General features: G+C 48.9%; 1 protein-coding gene and 1 long non-coding RNA gene across 4 annotated transcripts; one reads left to right on the plus strand and one right to left on the minus strand.

The window, feature by feature from the left end:
• Positions 1–1,822: 1,822 nt before the first annotated feature.
• LOC119434042 (uncharacterized) lies at positions 1,823–13,643 on the plus strand. Of its 3 annotated transcripts, none has more exons than XM_037701350.2 (5): positions 1,823–1,957; positions 4,007–5,101; positions 8,595–8,695; positions 9,010–9,100; positions 13,008–13,643. In XM_037701350.2, exons 2-5 carry the CDS (start codon positions 4,161–4,163, stop codon positions 13,132–13,134), a joined length of 1,260 nt encoding a protein of 419 aa, XP_037557278.1. In that variant the 5' UTR covers positions 1,823–1,957; positions 4,007–4,160; the 3' UTR covers positions 13,135–13,643. The 3 variants fall into 3 exon arrangements, with proteins under 3 accessions (XP_037557278.1, XP_049515384.1, XP_037557277.1); XM_049659427.1 differs by having other exon boundaries at positions 1,857–2,050; positions 4,011–5,101; XM_037701349.2 differs by lacking the exon at positions 1,823–1,957 and adding an exon at positions 2,381–2,538.
• Positions 13,204–13,897, minus strand: LOC125941652 (uncharacterized). The gene is made up of 2 exons (XR_007464542.1): positions 13,718–13,897; positions 13,204–13,661 (listed from the first exon to the last, which is right to left on the minus strand). It is a non-coding gene; the product is annotated as an uncharacterized LOC125941652 (long non-coding RNA).
• Positions 13,898–19,916: the final 6,019 nt, after the last annotated feature.

A 19,916-nucleotide genomic window follows, 5' to 3' on the forward strand; every position in this document is an offset into this window, starting at 1 on the left:
ACAGAACCTCTAAGCGACGGCAAACAACATTACCTTGGTTCGGCCCAGCTACGTGGCATTTGCATATTTTTCAAGTTTGACCCAAGTTACGTGAAACACCCTGTATATATAGGGAGAAATCGATGGGTCAGTAATCATTCGCAACGATCATAATTAAGCCATAAAAGTTAAACTCTCTCCGCACATAACCCTTAGCATTGATCCCATTTCCACTGAATGTGAACTCAGTGCCAATACAGTTCTCTTAAAGCAGTGCGAAATAGTGAGGCTAACGGCGGCACTAACCTTTCGAGCAATTGCTAGAGGATTTCTTCCAAAGGCTGTAATTTATCCACACGAATTTAAACTTCGCATGCGCATCGGCCATAGTGATAGCCCCGTTTCCACTAAATTTGATCTCGGTCGAACTTGTACTTCTCCCATGGCAGCGGTCTAAATTCAGCGCCCGCTCGCAAAATACACTTATAACGCACAGCAACGCTTGCATACGTAATTTACTGCTAAGGTCGTAATTAGGTCACACACTATACGCCTACGCGTTACCCATAACTTGCCCCTAATTTTAACCAAAGATAGACAAGGTGTCGCGTTAAGTTCACTGAGGACACCGGGAAACCTATACATATACCAATCTCGAGTAACGTGCGAAAATGTAGAAAAAAATAGGAAATCATTAAATTGTTTAGGAGGTTCCTAAATAAGTCAGATTGCTGCCGGAGATTACTCCGCGTAGCTGACCATAGGCCTACCGGACAACCCACTCGCGAGGCTGGCTTTCCAAGTAAATAAATGTTCATCACGCGTTACGCATCAGATACCCCCCCCCCCCCATTCCTGCCAAATATAAATTCAGCTTAGAGTTCAGTTCTTCCCGCAGATACTGGGAAACATAGCGTAAAATCGCCGTATGAATCTTTGGAGCCCTTGCTAAAGGAATTTTCTACAAAACCTGTGCGTTGTGCACACGCATTTAACTTGGCATACATATTTACCATAGCGTTCTCCCCATTATTACTACATTTGATCTCAGCGGCGTTTATAGTTCTCCCAGGGCGGCAGGCTAAATTCTGCGCCGTTCGTGTAACACAGTCATATAACGCTCCGGTGCACTTGCATACGTAATGTATTGCTAAGGCCGCAATTGCCCGCACATTTTGAACTTTGCCTATACACGTCACCCGTAACGTGCCCCTTATTTTTACCGAACATGAACAAGGTGCCTCGTTCACTTCACCGAGAACAGAGGAAACCAACCATACCGACGTCGTATTACGCCTAAATATACGGGGGAACAAATATATGGTCCAGTAATTATTTGCAACGCTCCTAAATAAGCTAGGAACGATACGGTTTCGCCACGCATTTAACTTGACATGCGTCCCACTTTTGGCAACTTTCTGTAGGAATCGTTATCTACGCTTGTAAAGCTCCGGAACGCTCGTATAAGTAACTTTCTACAAAGAGAGGAATTAATCTGCACACTTTGAGCGTTTTACATGACGCGTCTATGCAAACATGGTAGAAAGCTGTGGTTTAGACATTTTAGTTTAGCCCTTACATTGAACCACACACTTCAAGATTTACCAATATCAGCAAAATATCAGCAGATCCGACGGCTACCAGCAGCCCGTTTTGTTTTGTGTAGCAAAGTTCACGCTGCAGCATGTGATGCTTGCTGCGTGAAAGGCGGTAAGAAGAAAAAATAAAAATAAAATAAACGAGCTTGATCACCGCGCTAAATCTGACGGGGCGACGAAAAGCTCCCGTATCGCCAAAAGGTTTGCGAGCGCGGCGATTCAACAGGCGCAAACCCTCCTCGGCCAATGTCAACTCACGACTGGGCATTTTGCGCTAACGTGCGCAGCCGCATACGTCGACCGACCGACGGCAGATCCAGATTGTCGTTTCCCTGCGGCATCCTGGCGCTCGTCACTTGCGAGAGACCTTCGACGATTCTGTGAGTATAGGATTTATCGTATAGCCCTGTCGCCGGACGTTAAGGGCATCGTTAAACTACAGTTGCCGTTCGAGAGCGATCGTGTCCAGGCAAGTATTTGCGATCATGGCGGCGGGAGGTGCCGATCTTGTCGCCAGAACCAGCATCCCCGTACACGTCCGTGTTTCCGGCTTAGCATCTGTGTGGTCGCGTCCACGCTTCGAACAGCTCGGCTGCATAGCAAAGACAAAGTAATTAAACACAGCATCTGCTAAGTTCGAGCTACAGTTACAAGAAGTGCAGCTACGGTACATGCAGTGCACTCTGGCGAGCGGCTAACGCACCGTGTAGCCTTGTAGCTTACGTTTAGCGGGTGCACTCCCTGATCGCGCTCGCACCGTCGTCTGCTTAAAGCATTGTCTGTTAGCATGGACGAAGGAAGTAAACTGGGAGGGATCATTGCGCCATGCAGCCAGCCTTGGCAAGTCAACTCGTCGTGAAGCGATCCCTTTCGCCCTTTCTCTCTCAAAAACATGTTCAAATGACCGGCATAACAGATGATCCTGCGCTCGGCGGACTCGGCCCAGTGGGCTGGATTTCTGGTATGTTCTAATCGGCGCGCGCGTGTTCGGGCGCTTCGTCAAACGGCCGCTCTGTGCACGTTTCTCCCGATATGTTAGTGCAACTTCGATCGTTCATTGCAACGTGTTAATTTGTCGCTTTCTTTGGAACGTACAAGTGCGGCATCTGCACGCTGCTTCACACCCGTTGTCTTTTCGGACGAGCGCCGTGGTGGAATCGACACTTTACCTGCTTTACCTGGGCATGATCACGTGTTGGGCCGTCTTTTCTTGGCTTCAGTTTTGTTATTGGCTTTCAGTTCTTGGCTTGTTCACTTCTCAGCATGTTCTGTCATTTCCAGATGTCGCGCTGTAGCCGCTGTTGCGACGGTATAGGCTAGCAGACGACGCGCCAGTGCGATTAGGGAGTGCGCTTAGCTAAAGTAATGGCTAAACCTACAACCATACAGAGCCGCTTGCCAGATCGTTAGGCCTGTATCGAGTTGCACACGTTCCAGCGTTCACTCGTAACGCTTGCGACTGTACAGGTCGGTGTTTTCAGCTGTGTCTGTATACGGGCTTCACTTCTGTCGATCGCTGGAGCGCTGGGCTACAGAATAAATAGAGAGTATTAACACGGCAGCTGGTTAGGCTTAAGGTGCCGGGCTGAATACTCTGTTGCCCGGGCGTCCTTGTGGCTTCCGTGGTTCACAAGTATTGTCCCTTGGGCCGATCAGCAACGCACATATAGATTTATCGCAGCGCACCGCTTCTGCACTCTACAGAAATGTGGATGGCTGTACTAGAATGAACAATGTTTTTCGTTTTGTTGACCTCAATTAAGTCGTGTAGTCGTCGTCGATATGCGTAAAATCTAGAGAGTTAATCCTTAACTGTAACGCAAGAAACGTGACAGAAACGATTAGTTCATCGTATTCAAGTGCTGGAGAATATGCCGACAGCCCAACAACGTGCCGATTGCTAAGACTTGCTGCCTGGATTACTTTACGGAGGTAAGGTGGGAAAAAATATATTCACCAGAAGTAAGCAGCAGAGTCCAGTAATGCAGACGGCGCTAAGACGCGTGTCTGTGTTTTTGTCGTTTGATTCTCAAAGATTTAATAAAGCCACAGTGACACCGGACGTGTGGAAGGCGTGGCTTTCGTCAAGAATGTAGAGGCAGCCTAATGCTTCATTTTGCAGTTATGAGGCGGTTTTATCAAAGCAGCTATCTGTCTTTGAGCGAGAGGCTAGGCACTTGTTTCTTTACCTCAACCTTGCAATTTCTTCGATTGCGGCTCTGTTATAAAACGTGAAAGAATGACGCGGTATAACTGAAAATAATGTGACGCGAGTTCGCCGGGCGATGGCGCGGTCGTGTTTCGGCGAAAGAGCACAGGCGTGGCGATGGATGACTGCGCACTTTATCGCTCTCTAGAATGCCAAAAAGCGCCGCGCCGAGCATTGGACCACATTCATTTCGTTTCTGCCGCTGTGTTGAAACACGCAGGTAGCCCAGTCGCCGTCACTGTGCTTGGCTCAGCCAGCCTCTGACCTCGCCACCCCCTCCGGAGACGCCAGACGTCTAGAGTGTGCTTCGTCATCCACCGCGCGACCAGACACTGCAGGCGCGCAGCTTGCACCGTTGAGACGTCGTTGAAGCTATGACTTCGCGAAGCGACCGATGTTCTTCAGACTTCCGTCGTGACACCGGCGGCAACTCCGTGTCCACGCTGTGTTTCAAGTCAGCTGCTTCGGGAAACATGCGACGCTTTGACGGATTCCACGAGCAGAGAAGAGTTCCGTACGACAGCCGATATTGTGAACCGTATCAACCGTACGCCTGCCCTCCGTACGACAAGTATCTGCGGCCTTATTCTCCTAGCAACGCGAACCGTTCTCACTGGAAGGACTCCGGAGGTACATGGTGCATTGCGGACAGCGCACCTGCCAATGTCAATTCAGGACTTTTGCCTACGCCGTTGCGGTATACGGATTTGTTTCCGCACAACCTAGACTCGGAGCCGTTTGACACCTCTGGTGAGACGGAAAGGCTTATGAAGATTCATTTCTTGGCTGAAGAGATAGTGGCCCGTGAAGCGGCCGTAGTCTCCAACCGTGACGCCGTCTCGACGGTAGTCGGCTGCGGATCCTACTCAACTACGGAGCCGACGAATCCTGCAAAACCTTCGGCGCCGTTCCCGTCGGTGGCGTCGCTGAGCTTGAAGAACCTGGCAGAGTCGTCGCTCATGCCCCTAGCCGAAGCAGCTGACAATTCAATTCGCGTCACCGTCCAGAAGGCGGCCTCGTCGTCCGCGGCGGCGACGTCAGCGGAGACTTCGAAGCAGCTGCCGACTGAACCCGCCGAGACGTCGCTTCCTACGCCTGACGGACCGTCAACCGTCGCGGAGAACTCGAACGGTTCGCCAGGGGGACGTTGCTCGAGTGCTGCGGCCTATTCGTCGCAGACCGGCGGTCGCCGAAAGAAGGCGATTCCGCGAAAGAGTCCCAGTGTCGACGACCCCAGCTTCAAGGGCGCCGTGGTTCACATGCGACTCCAGATGGTCAACGGAATGGCAAAGCTCAAGATGGAGCATTACTACAAGTGAGATGGCTTATTCATCGCTATAGGATAAGGCGTGTTCTTTTCACCGCTTTTCATGATCACATATGCCACCATAAAAAAAAAGAAAAAGAAATACATATATCTGTGCGAATCCGGCACACACAAATCGATAAGCAGAAGGGCTGCGTATTGTCCGAACGAATGGATGAAATAAAAGAACATCAAAACTGCTTGACGCTATCTCTGGTTACCAAATTGCATCGGCCGCGTAAGCAGTTGTGTTTCACCCACCCAGTGCGGACTCTGGGTGGGTGAAATATAACAAACCAGACCCGATTTTATACAGTTCTTATCGTAGACTGTTCCGGCCAGTGTGAATCGCAAAAGCGAATGGAAATGCAATTGTCGCTTTGTTCCGGTCGTGGCATGCAATGTTCGGCCGCACACTATACGCGGTAAATAGGTGTACGATTTTTCTCCGCGAACTGCATGCTTCAACTGTACTCTCTCGAATCGCAATTCAAGTGAGCCGTATAGCGTGTGCCCCGATGAGCTAAATTCAAAGCCTTTGTCTTCCCGCGTAAGGAACAACGTAGTTGAGAGGGCTGCACTGATAAATGTATATATACAGGGTGTTTATGCGAACTTTAACCAATTAAAAAAAAAACGCCTGTTCGCCTGTTAAGAAATCGCCATAGCATAATGCTTGTCCTTGAGCTTTATTACTCGACGAGGTGGACATTACTATCATAAGAACTAATCAACGAAATATCACTAATTCCTAATTAATTACCTTACGCCACATATTGCAACTTACGAATTGTAGTCGGTGAGCTTGCAAGACGTATCCACTTGATTCTTCAGTTACTTTTGTGCTCCGATGCATAAAACGGCGTTTTATTATAAGAAGTGGAACGACAGTGCAAATTCTTATCGCAAGTTTGATAGCGCATATCGCAACGACGGTGTCATCCAGAGAATTATTTTCAAGTGGATATGCCTTGCAGTCTCACCGGCTACAATTTGTAAATTGCAATATCCGAAAGGATAAATCGATGGGCAAAGAAATAGGCTCCGTGATGTATTGTGCAGCGGTATTTTTCTTTACAAAGTTGAGAGCGGGTACGACAAAGCATTGCGAGCCTCAACTTGCGTTGGCCGATCTCAGGATATACAGCCATTGACCCTTTTCGCGGCGATGCCGTGGGCGCTGCCATGTTTGATCACGTGGTGACGCGTCCATTGCTTGCCTCAACTGCCTCCGCGTTTACAATGGATGTGTATGACACCGGTGCGGCTCAGCAAAACTCTGTTTCGGGAGATGTCGTAGATGGTGACTGAGAGGACGACACGAAGCTTTGACGCAGTTTCAGAAAACATGCAAAAGCGCTTTCGGAGCTGATTAAGCTATGTCCAAACGGCGCGAGCTGCGTGCATAGTGCTTGCTATAAAAGCGGGGCTAAATATGCATTCTAAGCTATCCAAACTTTCCGCTCATGAATTGAATCAGATTATGGTGTTTTGCTCTTCGTTCTTTATTTGGCAAATATTTGGAGCAGCGGCTTGTCGCGTTTCTGACTCAGTAAGGTTCCTCGGTGCGATCACTATCTGAGCGTTTTCTGCCTAATCGCTCGTGGGTGTGCTCAGTTCCGTTAGATTTGTTCTTGCTGTACGCAAGGCTTAAACGTAGCTGTTCTGCACATTGTAATACCTTGAAGCAAATACGTATTATCGCTAGTAACTCGCTTACTCTTGTGGACCGTCACGAAACATTCAGATTCGATCATTCGTGCGCTATCGGTGTAGTACCGTAACTTATTGTGTGTATATAGTGCGCATATATTCAAGTGTGCGCCCATTCACTTATTCTTGACACGTTGGTGAAAGAGCGGGTGTGAGTTTCCGTGCTGGTTGGGGTAGATTTGATGTGGTGTAGATACTGTGCGCGAAACCTACTATATGACAGGAAGCGGCGCTACTCTCGTTATCGTTGTTTAACGAGCGGTACTCACTCTTGCCGACGTCCCGGGGCTGAAGCCTTCTCTTTGAAGGTTAGCTATACAACGCTGGCGGATGAGCAAATTTGCGTATCCTCGAGGAAAGCCGTACATTTCGAAGTGCCGGAAACATGTACGGACAGTTGCAGCAGCGGTCCGCGAACTTGGCGCCACATATTAATTATAACGCTTAATATGCCAGTCAGTATTTTTGCAGCGAACTGCTGCACACGTCTTCAATCCACATGATTCTAACCATCATGATTGGAGCATGGTGCGTTAGCGAAAACTCGGTTGCATTTCCGACAGCTGATCGCACAGAAGCAATTGGTAGAAGCGGTAATGGTTGCGCATTCGTGCGCGGTCGCTGAGGAGACGTATGGCGCGCCGCCGTAAGCGCCATCTAGTTTCTCTAGAACAAACTGCTCTGCGAAAAGGGTCAATACAGCCGCCGTCAAACTTGATACGAACACGGAAGGCTCATTTCTAGCGGTTTAACATGAACAAACACTGTTTGTAAGGAGCATTTGTTTGTAAAACACATTCGTGTTTTAGAAAGAATACGCATTAAACAAGGAAATTCACTGCAACCCGTCCAAAAACCACTAGTACCCCCGCAGTAGAATCAAAAAGACGTTAAAGTTATGTTCGGGGCTAAGTATGACGGCGGCTGTACATGTAGGTTGGCCTGTTGTTAAAGAAAGCACAAAGGCAGCTGACTCCATATTTTGCAAATGCCGCAATTGCTGGTGCGTGTGCAAGTCATGCCGATGCACTGTGTAAGTACAGCGTTTGTCAAAAGTATACGGGATACTCTGCGCCTTCATCCTCTAAGTCGTTCGGCTGTCTGTTACGGTTGACGTGGCACTCCTGACACTTTAGACCTGTGGTTCGGGGAGTAGGTGAGGTCTTTTCGTGCCCCAGGGTGTTGGAACATTTAGCTACCACAAGAACTCCCTTTAAACAGCCCGTAGTCTGCACTGAGGTCGCAGTTCAGCGTGTCCCGGATACTTTGGGTGAAGAGTGTACATAGGCAAGAGCCAGCGCCATCTTCCGCACGACATCTACCGCAAAGCTGAACGTTTCGAGACTTGCCGCTGAGGGAAATTCGCTTATATGCTTTGCTAGTACCTGACAGTGGGCACCCGCATGCCTGTACCTATGAAATGGGAAAGCGACTTTATGCTGGGTCGGCGTGCTTGACACCAAGGCCGTACACAGAAATTATTTATACGCGAGGGGTCCTGCGGTAAAAGCGGTGGTCATTTTGAAATACGGACTTGTTTTTTGCGCGTGAGATGAACAAGCTTGCCCCCTTACATATAGACGCATACTATATATATTCCGACATATGCATGCATATACTGGCATATACGTACGCAAGTTGTGCTAACGAGTATATCGCCGCGCACCAATAATTTCGGGGGGGGGGGGGGGGGGGCGGACCTCCCAACACTCCCCTGGTTACGGCCCTGCTTGACACAGCCGACTTGTGATAACTCTGAGTGTTCAACCCTGTTGTTCGTCCGTTGCAGCAACATGCAGCGGCGAGGCGTGCTAAGACCGGACTACGCCGAGATCAGCGAATCGGAGGACGACTTTGAGTACGCCAGAAAGGAGGACGTCGAACAGCAAGGTGAGAACGGAGACATATCGCTTTTCCTCGGACCGTGAAGATGGGCGGCAGTTGCTAGTTCATGGAAAGCCTCGGCGCAACGTACAGTTCCGTAGAAAACTTGAGCATTGTTGTTACACCCTCACACCCAAAACGGGTGTAAGGGTTATTCACTTTTGAGGGTGCAAATTATTTTACAGTGTGAAACGTAAAGGTTCAAGCCGTTTGCAAGTTTCATAGCATTCGGTTAACCTATTCACGAATGTTATTTCGCCTAACGAACACGTTACAGGGTGTGCGTTGGATGTTCATATTTTTTTTTCGCTCAATTCCAGACAAACAGTGCGCCTCTTGCGCTACCAAGTTAACACCGCTATGGAGGGACGCCGAGGACGGCACACCGTTGTGCAATGCGTGCGGCATCAGGTACGTGACGTCACTGTTTTCGTTATATCGCCGGACCCCGTGAACTCAGTGTTTTGAAGGAAATCGGTGGCGCTTTCGTGCCGTATATACCATATAGAGGTACCGGTATACAATAATCACTAGAGGGAACTCTAGTGATGATTATGGGAATATATGAGTAGTAAATGGACTTGTCAGATCTTCGTGCTTGAGGCTTCAGACGTTCTTGTGACTTCGTTTATTATGCTTTACCTTATGCTTATTTATTAAAACTCTGCAAGCACGCATAATCGCCGCGAATTGCGGTGCAGTTGAAGTGATTATTAAGGCGACAGTCTTACATGTCTCATCGTTCTGTCGACCTTCGAAGTCCTTGAGTGAAAACGCGTCGACGACACGAAAGGTGCAAAAACTATCATCATCATTGCCTCTTGATCCCGTAAGCAAGCAAGATGGATGATAAAGATGGAGGGTAAAGCGAATTAGCATGGATGACTCCGCGAATTTGCAGGGATGACTAAGCGAACTAAACTAAGCGAATAAAGGAGGATGTGTACGTCACGTGTTCGTCTCAAGTCTTCTTAGGGATAACGTGAGAGACCCTGTGTATTTTTCATTTATACCGCAGTACTTTCTTAAAGATGATCACTTTGCAATGTCACGAAATTGTTTAAACCCAGGACGACGAAGTTGCTGGCAGCTCCCGTAACGTCACAGTTCCCCCTCTATGAAACTGTGGTATGTCTTGTATGAAAGTCTGTGGTATATACCGAATGGGATACGTCAAGAAATTGAGGCTTCTGGCTGACATCTTGAGGGCTCCGTCATCTCGTACAAGGCTACACGCCGTTCTGCTGCTCAATGCACGAGGTCGCGGGCTCGATCCTCGGTCGCGGTGAATGCATTTCGGTGGGGGCGAAATGCGGTCACACTGTATGCGTTTCGACGGACACCCCTACGGGTTTCACAAACAGAGAGCTTAGAAGTTGAAGAAACAATTCGCGCAGAGCTGATTTGCCGTATTCAGTGACCCCGTGCTTCGAGTTGTCGATTAATTCGCCCTCGCTCTGCGATCTGCTAGTCTCCTGGTTAGCTCTGATGATGGAGCGACCGCCCCCGGAAAGGCGTTGGTCCAGGGTTCGAATCCCTGACCAGGACGAATTTTTTCCTCAACTGTGAGGCGTTGTTTTCCGAGAAACCCGTTTGGGTTTCCTTTGTAGCTTTGTGCTATGCGCTGGTGGATGACGCGTCGCCCCCCCCCCCCCCCCCCCCCCCTTTCGTCAACGTTCCTCCACATTGCCGAGTTCTGCAGAACCGATTAGCCATGCTTGCGTGTGTATAGGACTGTGTGGTCTAGATGTTTCGAACCTATGACGTTGTTTATGCTTATCTTACAATGTTTTTTTTATTATTGATAGTATTAGGGGAACAAGAGTAGCCGTAACCATTATGTGGTTACTGCATCTTTCTTTTATGCTTATTTTGATTTAAAAAAAAAACTAGACAAAGCTCAAGCGAAAAGCGGGTGATGAGATCGACCTTGACTTTCCCGCGCCAAGTTACCGTGACATCAGAGATTTTCTGCGCCATCTGCTCGGGCCTAGTTAAGTCTTTTAATCGGTAAAGATTCATCGACTACATTCTATTCCAAACGAGCCAAAGACTGAACTTGGCAAGTTTCGAGGTCTTCTACACCGAAATGGCCCAGATACGAGTATATACTCCGAAATCCGTGACGTCATACTGACGTATGGCGCAGATGTTTCCGCACAGAATTGAATCAATGGAAGTTTGACCTTTATTTGCTCCTATTAATTATCTAGTAATCTTCTATGTAACATCGAGGTCTGGTAACACCAGTATTTCCTTTCTTGCGTCTTTTCTACCCCTGCCGACCGTTCTTTCAAACATGGTGGTCATGACGTGTATCTGGCTTCGCAACCAATTCCGGCGCATACAGTATGCAAAAACATAGCATTCGAGATTTGTTTCTGGTACTCATAGGCAAGTGTCGCTGGGGCGTGGATTTGGACACCCTCTATTTAAAAAGTGTTGGTCTGCTAATGCAGGTCAAATTAGTTTTTCTTCTTTTTAATTCCCCTTTCAGGTGTCTCGAACATGCTATATATGTCAGAGCGATGAATAGGGCTAGTCTATATGTACGTTCATTTTTCTTGGCGCTATGTACAGCGCACGCTAAGGGGATCAAGAGGGAGAACACACTGACACGAAGAAGCGCATACAACCAGTTGGTTTATTATAACATCAAATCGCACGTTTCACCGAACAAAACAATGCATTGCGACTGCGTGAACAAGTGACGTTCGAAGTCATATAAACGGGTACCTCTCAGATCGCTAGAGGCGTCCCGAAGGGGCACGTCGGGCGAATATGATTCTGCGTTGCATTTACCGAATGTACTCGTGTAAAGGTCGCACTTTTTTTGTCATAATTTTAATGAGGTGCGGCCCTTACACGGGACCGAACCTTTTGGTCAAAATGGTGCCGGCGCAGGCGACTTGTGCTCACCCCGAATGTATACTATCGTATCATAGGTCAACGTGCAGCTCTCGCCATCTATGTAGTAGCGGCACGCGGAAGTACGCAGCGCGCGAAAATTCGCCTATGGGCACGCATCCGCATTGCTGCGCCGAACGCGATTGCTTCTTCGTTGGAAAATGCTTTTCCCAAACCTTGGGGCTGCCAAGTCGGGGGTGCGGCGCTTACACCGGTGCAGCCCTTACACGAGTCTGTACGGTACTTACGTCTGTATACCCGCCACGGTAGCCAGTGGCTATGGCGTTACGCTGCTGAGCGCGAAGTCGCGAGTTCGACCCCATCCGTGGCGGCCTCATTTCGATGCCGGGAGCGGAATGCAGAAACGCTCGTGTACCACGTCGCTGCACGCTAAAGAACCACGCGGTCAAATTTAATCCTGAGTCCCTTCGCTACGACGCGCCTCGTAATCAGATTGTAGTTATGACCCGTAAAACCGCAGAATTTAAATTAACATGCAATTACATTCTGCGATCTTGCGTACCACAACGGCGGCGTGACCGTGACGGATTCTCGGCTCCCACGATTGTTTCCGGCGTTTGCTGTGTACAAGAACATGGCCTTAGAGATTAGTTCCTGTCATTCCGAAAGAGCCTTTGCTTGGGTTGCGACTTGCGACCCCCAAAACACAGCCCAAGCGATAGTACTCTCGGGGTGACAGGATCACATCTCTAAAGCCATGTTCTTGTGCGCAGCAAGCGCCGGAAGTCATTGCGGGAGCCAAAAAATCCGTCATGCTCGCCATGCGGTTTTGGCACGTAAAATGGCATAATTTATTTGCATTTTAATTTACTTGCATATTTACTTGCATACGGCAGGAATTGCCAAATCCTGACTGGGAGTTTACCACTGTCGTTGAAAAGAAAAGTGTACAATCACTGCATTCTACCGGTGCTAACAAATGGCGCAGAAACTTGGAGGTTAACAAATAAGCTCGAGAACAAGTTAAGGACCGCGCAAAGTGCAATGGAGCGAAAAATGTTAGACCTAACGTTGAGAGACAGGAAGAGAGCGGTGTGGATCAGATGGCAAACAGGGATAGCCGATATTATAGCTGACATTAAGAGGAAAAAATGGAGCTGGGCCGGCCATGTAATGCGTAGGATAGGTAACCGGTGGGCCATTAGAGTTTCAGAATGGAAACCAAGAGAAGGGAAGCGCATTCGATGACGGCAGAAAACTATAGGTGGGGTGATGAAGTTAGGAAATTTGCAGGCCCAAGTTGGACTCAGCTATAGCTGAGTCCAAAAAGACAGGGGTAATTGTAGATCGCAGGTAGAGGCCTTCGTCCTGCAGTAGACGTAAATATAGGCTGATGATGATGATGATGATATATTTACCTGCTTCTGCGCGTGATTCTGCTGTGTCGCAGGTACAAGAAGTACAAAGTGCGCTGTACCCGCTGCTGGCACATTCCTAGGAAGAACGACAACACCCGGAGCGACTGCAAAGAGTGTGGGGGCACGCTGCGCTTCGTCGTGCGAAAGTCGTGCGGCTGAAAGAAGCCGCTTTTTTACATCTCGTGCCAGTACGAGTTTGATTTCTTTTCTCGCTTTGCGAAGCGCGCTTGCAAGCTATTTCTGTATAGGCGCCTTGTAACACTGCCATACACACACTTCACACCTTTTGTGTTCCCTGGATGTCGAAGAAAGACCTAAGCTTCCTCATAAGATTTCAATAAACGTTCCATTTACTGCTTATTCCTCCGATGCAGACATCTGTTGTTGTTACCTACCCTCGCAATAGCGCGTCATTCAATAGCTACTCAATCGGGGGTAGGTATGAACTGTTTTCGGGGGCCGACCTATATTCCAGTTTATACGGTGTAATGTAATGTGTCAGACCGCTGTGCATTGTATGTTTTCTCCAGAGCTTATTCGGCATGCAACCATGCACCAGGCGTACTAATAAAACAGTGTATGTTCGTTGAATTGAATCTCAAACAGATATGCAGAAATTCGCGGCGCTTGTTGTCTCGATTTTATTTGTCTGTTACCGATTTAATACCATGGCTATATATTACAAACTGAAACAAAGAAACGACGTGATCGGCTTTCGCAATTTTTGTGCGAGAATATCCACATCGTGGTAATTTTCGCGCACTCGTAAATGTATACTCGCTTTGCAAGAACAAAGGCAGTTAAGAAGTCGCATCTTCCCGCAAATAGAAAACAATCTCCACATTTCGGGGTGCTATAACAAATCTAAATCTGAATAAAGGTTCTAGTGCTTACACATACCTGTCCTCGCCTATTTATAGAAAACGGCTGCCTTCTTTTGACCAGTGCAGAATATGGCATATATGAACATAGCTGTCAGACAGCGACCCCCTTGTTCAACAAAGCGCAATAGCAGCCATCGAATGTCTTCATGGGATGCGGAAATACGATTCGTAATGGAACTAACGAATGTGCACGCGCTTTCGCCTCACCCCCTTTTACACACGCCTATATTGTCAGACAAAGAACTTTTATTCAGGTCCTGAGGAACTGCGTTGCGACGCCCCCTTTCAGGGGAAGTCGGTAGCAGTCGCGGGCCGCTCCCACGCAGGGACCGGAAGACCGTGGCCCTCCGCCCTCTCGCAGGCCCTCTGGACAGCCCGAAGTTGAACTGAGAGGTCGCCGCTTTTAAGGGCTTCCTCCCAGACTTCTTCGTTGATGAACTCTGTGTCGCGTAACGCAGGGACATTGCCAGAGCATATGGGCTAATGAGCAATACGCCTCTCCGCAGTCCAGACATTGCGGTTCGATGTTGGGCGAGAAGTGACTAAACCTCCCCTCGAAGGCAAAGACCCCGTTTGGAGCATCCTCAAGGCCGATGATTGCGGTCGAGTGAGTCTAGGGTGAGGAAGTGGAAAACCCCTCCGAGAAAGATGATAATGAGTCAAGATCTCGTGGAAAGTGAGGAGCGAGTCCCTGTACCTCCCAGCGTCCCCGCCTTCGAATCCACCGGGACCGCCGCGGTGAGCGAAACCTCGCGCACGGTCATGGGCAAATTCATTGGCGTTGGGAACATTGGGATGTACGTTGGCCCCCATGTGGGCCGGGAACCATTTTATGGTGTGAAACCCGGCTGCCCCCTCGCTGCCGAGGATGGCTGCTGCCTCCCGCGAGATCGAGCCCGAGGCGAAAGCCCTAGCTGCGGACCGCGAGTCTGTGACTATATTTGGACGCAATGGGTCCTTCATTGCTACAGCGATGGCCACTTGCTCAGCCACCGTTGCCGAAACATTTCTAACCGAGGCAGAACATAGGAGTTTTCCAGTATGGTCGAGCGAAACCACTGCGAAGCAATTGGAACGTCCGTACTGGGCTGCATCCACAACGGCTGCGAGATCCCGACTATCTGCAACCGATTTCAATTAAGAACGGGCCCGAGCTATGCGGCGCCCTACATTGTATTGCGGGTGGACATTTCTTGGAAGTGGAGCTACAGTAAACGTGCCTCTGAGGACGGTAGAGTCACTTTACGCTCGTTAGTCTCCGTAAGACCGCAGCCTATGGATTCCAGGATGCGCCTACCAGCCCGCGAGGACGATAGACGCACGATCTGAGCCATCTCCTGGGCCTCGATCTCCTCCGAGAGGGAGTTATGCATGCCTAATTGTATGAGCTTCTCGGTGCTGGTGGTGATAGGCAAGCCTAGAACTCGCTTTATACTTTTGCGCATTAGTGCATCGATTTTTGCCTCTTCCCTTTTGGACCATACAGCGGAAAACCGCGCGCGGCAAAACGCGGCACTATGCAGTTTCCACCTGTCTGACCGTTCACATTTACGCCTCCGCTCAACCGGTAATTCGCCTGACACGCCAAAGCGCTCTACGTGCAAACTTGACTTGCGGGCGTCTTTGTCGCCGCGGCATCCACGTGATAGATTCGCTTTCAGTTCAGCTTACGATGTTGAGAGAGAGAGAGAGAGGTAGTTCCTTGCGGCGTTTGCCTCCCGATTGGCGGCGAGCGGCATGCCGTAAGAGCATCACCGATACCGTCGATACCCATTCGCTCTGCGGCAGGAAAAAGTTGCCGCGCGTCTGTTTTTTCGGCGCGGTTCCTGCCGCCTATAGCTGCGGCATGCCGTGCGCATTTTTCCGCCAGTGTGTCCGTACACATCTCAGAGTGAACTGGGTTTGTCATGGGGATGCCCTCGGATGTCCTTCTCAGGACATCCTGAAAAGATCCTAGGTGAATCAGAACATCAGAAAAAAAAAAAAAAAAACATTGAACAAGACTTGCTTGCTGCAGAAGACTTAGAAGAAACATTGTACAAGACTTTGAAACAGACTTCGATTTGAAGTTCTTCCTCGTGGAGCAAGGGAACTAGGACTAGGAGGTAGCATGACGTCATGCATCCGGCCTTCGAAAGCGAACTCTGCGAGAATCCGCACCCTAGCTTTCTCTGCCCTTTTGGCAGTTTTCGTGGCTTGTGGTCAGACTTGCATTGCCAATACATAGGCGCTGGTGCAAAGAGTGCGCGTCATTGGCGTTCGTCTAAGAACGCAAACAGCAAATAGATTAAAAAACAGTCAGTTTCAATAGCAAATTATTAGACAGCATAACTGCGAGTCGGCCTAGTTGGAACAGATTCATTTTCTTAAATTTTTGTGCGCAAACAAACAGGGACGAAGAAAAAGAGACACAAGGACGAGCGCTCGTCCTTGTGTCTCCTTTTCTTCGTCCCTGTTTGTTTGCGCACAAAAATGTAAGAAAATGAATATTAGACAGCTATATGCAGTAAGGTTAATATATTTATCTGCTGTATAAACTGCTGTAAACAATCGCTTACTAACAAAATTAACAAGCACAGCGTCATGCGCGTTCAGGCAAATATTAACACATCTCACTCGATGATGGCGGACACTGTCAGAACGCTGGCGTGATGAGCTGTAGCAGCGGCTAGCGAATTCCCCTTCGTACAGTGCCTCTCGCTTAAACGCGAGCCAGGCTCGCGAGAACACAACGGACACGAAGCCATCAACTATCTCTGGTCAGCTAGCCTTCGAACGCACCGCAGATTACCTCCAAGATAGTGTAGCGAAGTTACGCAGCTGTTAGTGTTCGGACGCATCAGCTCACCAGGGAGACGACGATGAAGGGGGATGAACTCCGGGAGAGGCAAGTGGAGATCCGCAGGTACGGCGACGACGACTACGAGAGGTATCATTCGAAAAACTAGGGTTATTAAGTGGGCATTTCTTTAAATTTACACTGTACACATATTACATGCAAAACGATGCCATACCGGTCGTGGACAGCCTGCCTGACCGGCCTGGTCTCCCGTGATGAAGTGGCGCCGTGGGCTGCTGTCTTCTTGCTCCCCCCGAAACGGCTCAAATCCCTTCCTTAAATTGGTTTCCACGGCATCCAAGGGACCCGCGGACCGTCAGCAGGCGCAGGCTCCTCCACCAATCTACTCAGGCCAATCAGGCAAGCCGACATTATCCATTAGGGGCCAGAGTTTAAGCGACCAGACATGATCGCGAAAACACCACGCACACAACAAAATTAACCATGACATTCTCGAAAACCCCGATCACCTAGTAAAATTAGCCCATTTCGGCGTTGCTAGCGGCCTGGCTCGCGCGATTTAGTGGATGTTGTAGCTGTGAGATGTAGTGGATTTAGTAGTAGATACTCCTCGTATGTCCCTCCTCCCCCACCAGCGACCTTCGGTCCTCCCTTTTTTTAATAAAAGAATTAATTCATTCATATTTATTGTCCTGATCGGTGGTCAACGTGATGATAAGTACGTATACATACATTCGCGTACCACCTCTGTTAATAATTAAATCTGTCCGTCTCGTAAGACGGACATACCCCCTTAAGCAATGGGCGCGTTAAGTTAAGGCGCTCGAGTGCGCTCTATCCAGCAGAGTGCGCTCTTTTAAACCTAACGGCTAAAAAGCGACTTCCGGTGCGTGATTACGGAGCGCGCTCTACGCGCTCCACCCTGGGACACGACCTCCTCTATAAATTTATAGAGGAGATCGTGCCCTGGGAACAGTGCGCGAGAGCGCGCGCCTGCTACGGCTTTCGGAAAAATGACGTTAAGCTCCGAAGGCGTCGCACTCGAGCGCACTCGAGCGTGCTCCTTTGGAGTTAGGAGCGCGCTAACTTAACACGCCCAGTGGCTCATACCCCCGTAAACGTGGCCTCCCCATTACGACGACAGAACAGAAAAAAATATTTACAGAAAAACGACAGAAGTGAAATTCTACGCTGGAATGATGAGCGACAACGCAGCCAGGTGTGGAAGACGACGACGAACGCGTGAGCAGTGGCACGAACGCGTTCGCGCGGTTGCACCGAGGGACGCCAACCCTTTTCTCTTTGTCGCCTTATCAGGCGCACACTACGATCATGCACTACGTCATACATTCATCGAGAGACATCGTTTTAGACACCCGTGGCCGTGAAACCGAGCTCCGACGGGAGCGGTGATACGAGTTTGCTTTTGTTGTTCACTCTTTCACTCACTTTTTAGGGGATAGTTTTCCCGCGCGGATCCCATAGGATCCGGGGTTTTATGGCGTCATAGAGGATCATTTTATGGATCACATAGGACCTTCCTATAGCCATAGACAGCTTCGCTGTAAAAGAGGCTCGCGGCATAGTTTCTTCGCGACAATACACGTGCGGTGGTGCACAGCCGCGACCCTGCCCCCCTCCCCCTCTTTAGAGCGCACACCCTGCCCGCCTACCTCCCTTGCGTGCGTGAGAAGACTCCGTTGCAAGAAGCTACGGTCCCTCTTGGCTTACCCTCGCAGCTACAGCATACGGCGTGCGGCAGCGATGTTAGCGCACTTGGACTTTATACGGAACATCACGGCGACGTCGAGGACGAAAGAAAATTCGCCGTAGCGACCATAAGGCCATGGTCCATGTGGTCACTAAATAAATGAAAACCACTGGATCATATATATTTCCCATTCTTTAACAGTTCAAATAACCAATTACACCATCACATCTTAATAGTCATAATCGGAAATACATAATTCCCATCATAGTACAGCTTCGCTGGTCTTCCATCTCCACCCCAGTGGAAGGGCTGACATGTTGCAGTTTATTTTTTCGCTTTGGGTAATGTCTTCCCTTGGTATATTGACCAGTATACATGAAATGGCAAGGGCCCCAAGGGGGCTGATCAAGAGAAGCGTAGAGAAGTGGTAGAGGGCAGTTGGATGCCAGTGGAGAACTCGACTACGGGAACAGTGACTTTGTTATGGGCACAGATTCACTCTTAATATTGCCTTGTTTTATTGACCCGTGTTTCTCATGGTCGCCGCCGAGATGTCACCACCTGCAGTGATTTGTACTTGCTGGCTGGCGAAGTGGCAACGGGACGGCGATCGCCTTCCCGTTGCTGAAAGGCTTATCGATCCATGCGTCCAGACTGCGTATACTTTCTTACCGCTCTACCGGGCCCATGGTTCGGTTAAATGTTTCACTCGCTGTATGCCTTCGGCTCTCCCCCCCCCCCCCCCCCCCTTTTTTTTTTTTAAAGCAGTTCATGGTGTTCGTGTACTCTTCAGCCTACTCGGCTATGCAGGTTAATCTGATCTCACAGTGTCGTCTAAGCTGGTGGCTCGCTTATGTTCTTTACTTGTAAATAAAGATTTTAAGTTAATGCCACAATTAGTGTATAAAAACTAACGCAGAATGCCGAAGTGGTGTGGTTCAGGGTTAATAAAAGGGAATATACAGGGTGTTTCAGCGAACACTTTCAAAAATTCTTAAAGGTTGCCTGTGGCAGATAGCACAATTCTAGTTCATGAGCTGGTCTACTCGAAGAGGCGGACATTACTTGCACAAGAAATTGAAATGCTTAATTGAATAATTAACAAAAATCACTAATTAATTTTTAAACTAATTACCTGATGGCCCATATTGCAATTTACGAATTGTAGCCGTGGAGTTCGCAAGGCAGATCCACTTGGAATGAATTCTCTGGATGACACCAGTTTCGAGATATTAATTCCCGGACTTTGCGGAGAAATGCATTGGCGTTCCAGTTAGTTACTTAAGAAAACGTCGCTTTATGCATTGAAGCACGAAGTTAACTGGAACGTCAATGCATTTGTCCGCGAAGTTCGGGAATTAATATCTAGAAACTGATGTCATCGTGAGAGTTAATTCCAAGTGGATCCGCCTTGCGAACACCACGGCTACAATTTGTAAATTGCAATATGGGCAATCAGGTAATTTATTTGCCAAACATCTAAGAACTCAGGGCGGGCGCTCTAGTCCAGGGCTACCGTTGGCTTTCCCGAAGCTCTGATAGCCGG

Source organism: Dermacentor silvarum, chromosome 11 (genome assembly GCF_013339745.2).
Source record: "Dermacentor silvarum isolate Dsil-2018 chromosome 11, BIME_Dsil_1.4, whole genome shotgun sequence".
NCBI lineage: Eukaryota > Metazoa > Arthropoda > Arachnida > Ixodida > Ixodidae > Dermacentor > Dermacentor silvarum.

What these genes read in the sequence shown, in the direction of transcription:
- LOC119434042 (XM_037701350.2), top strand. Translation starts at nt 4,161, where the DNA reads ATGACTTCGCGAAGCGACCGATGTTCTTCAGACTTCCGTCGTGACACC. An exon ending in AAGATGGAGCATTACTACAA is followed by an intron (nt 5,102 to 8,594) that starts GTGAGATGGCTT and finishes CGTCCGTTGCAG; the next exon opens with CAACATGCAGCGGCGAGGCG. An exon ending in TGCAATGCGTGCGGCATCAG is followed by an intron (nt 9,101 to 13,007) that starts GTACGTGACGTC and finishes GCTGTGTCGCAG; the next exon opens with GTACAAGAAGTACAAAGTGC.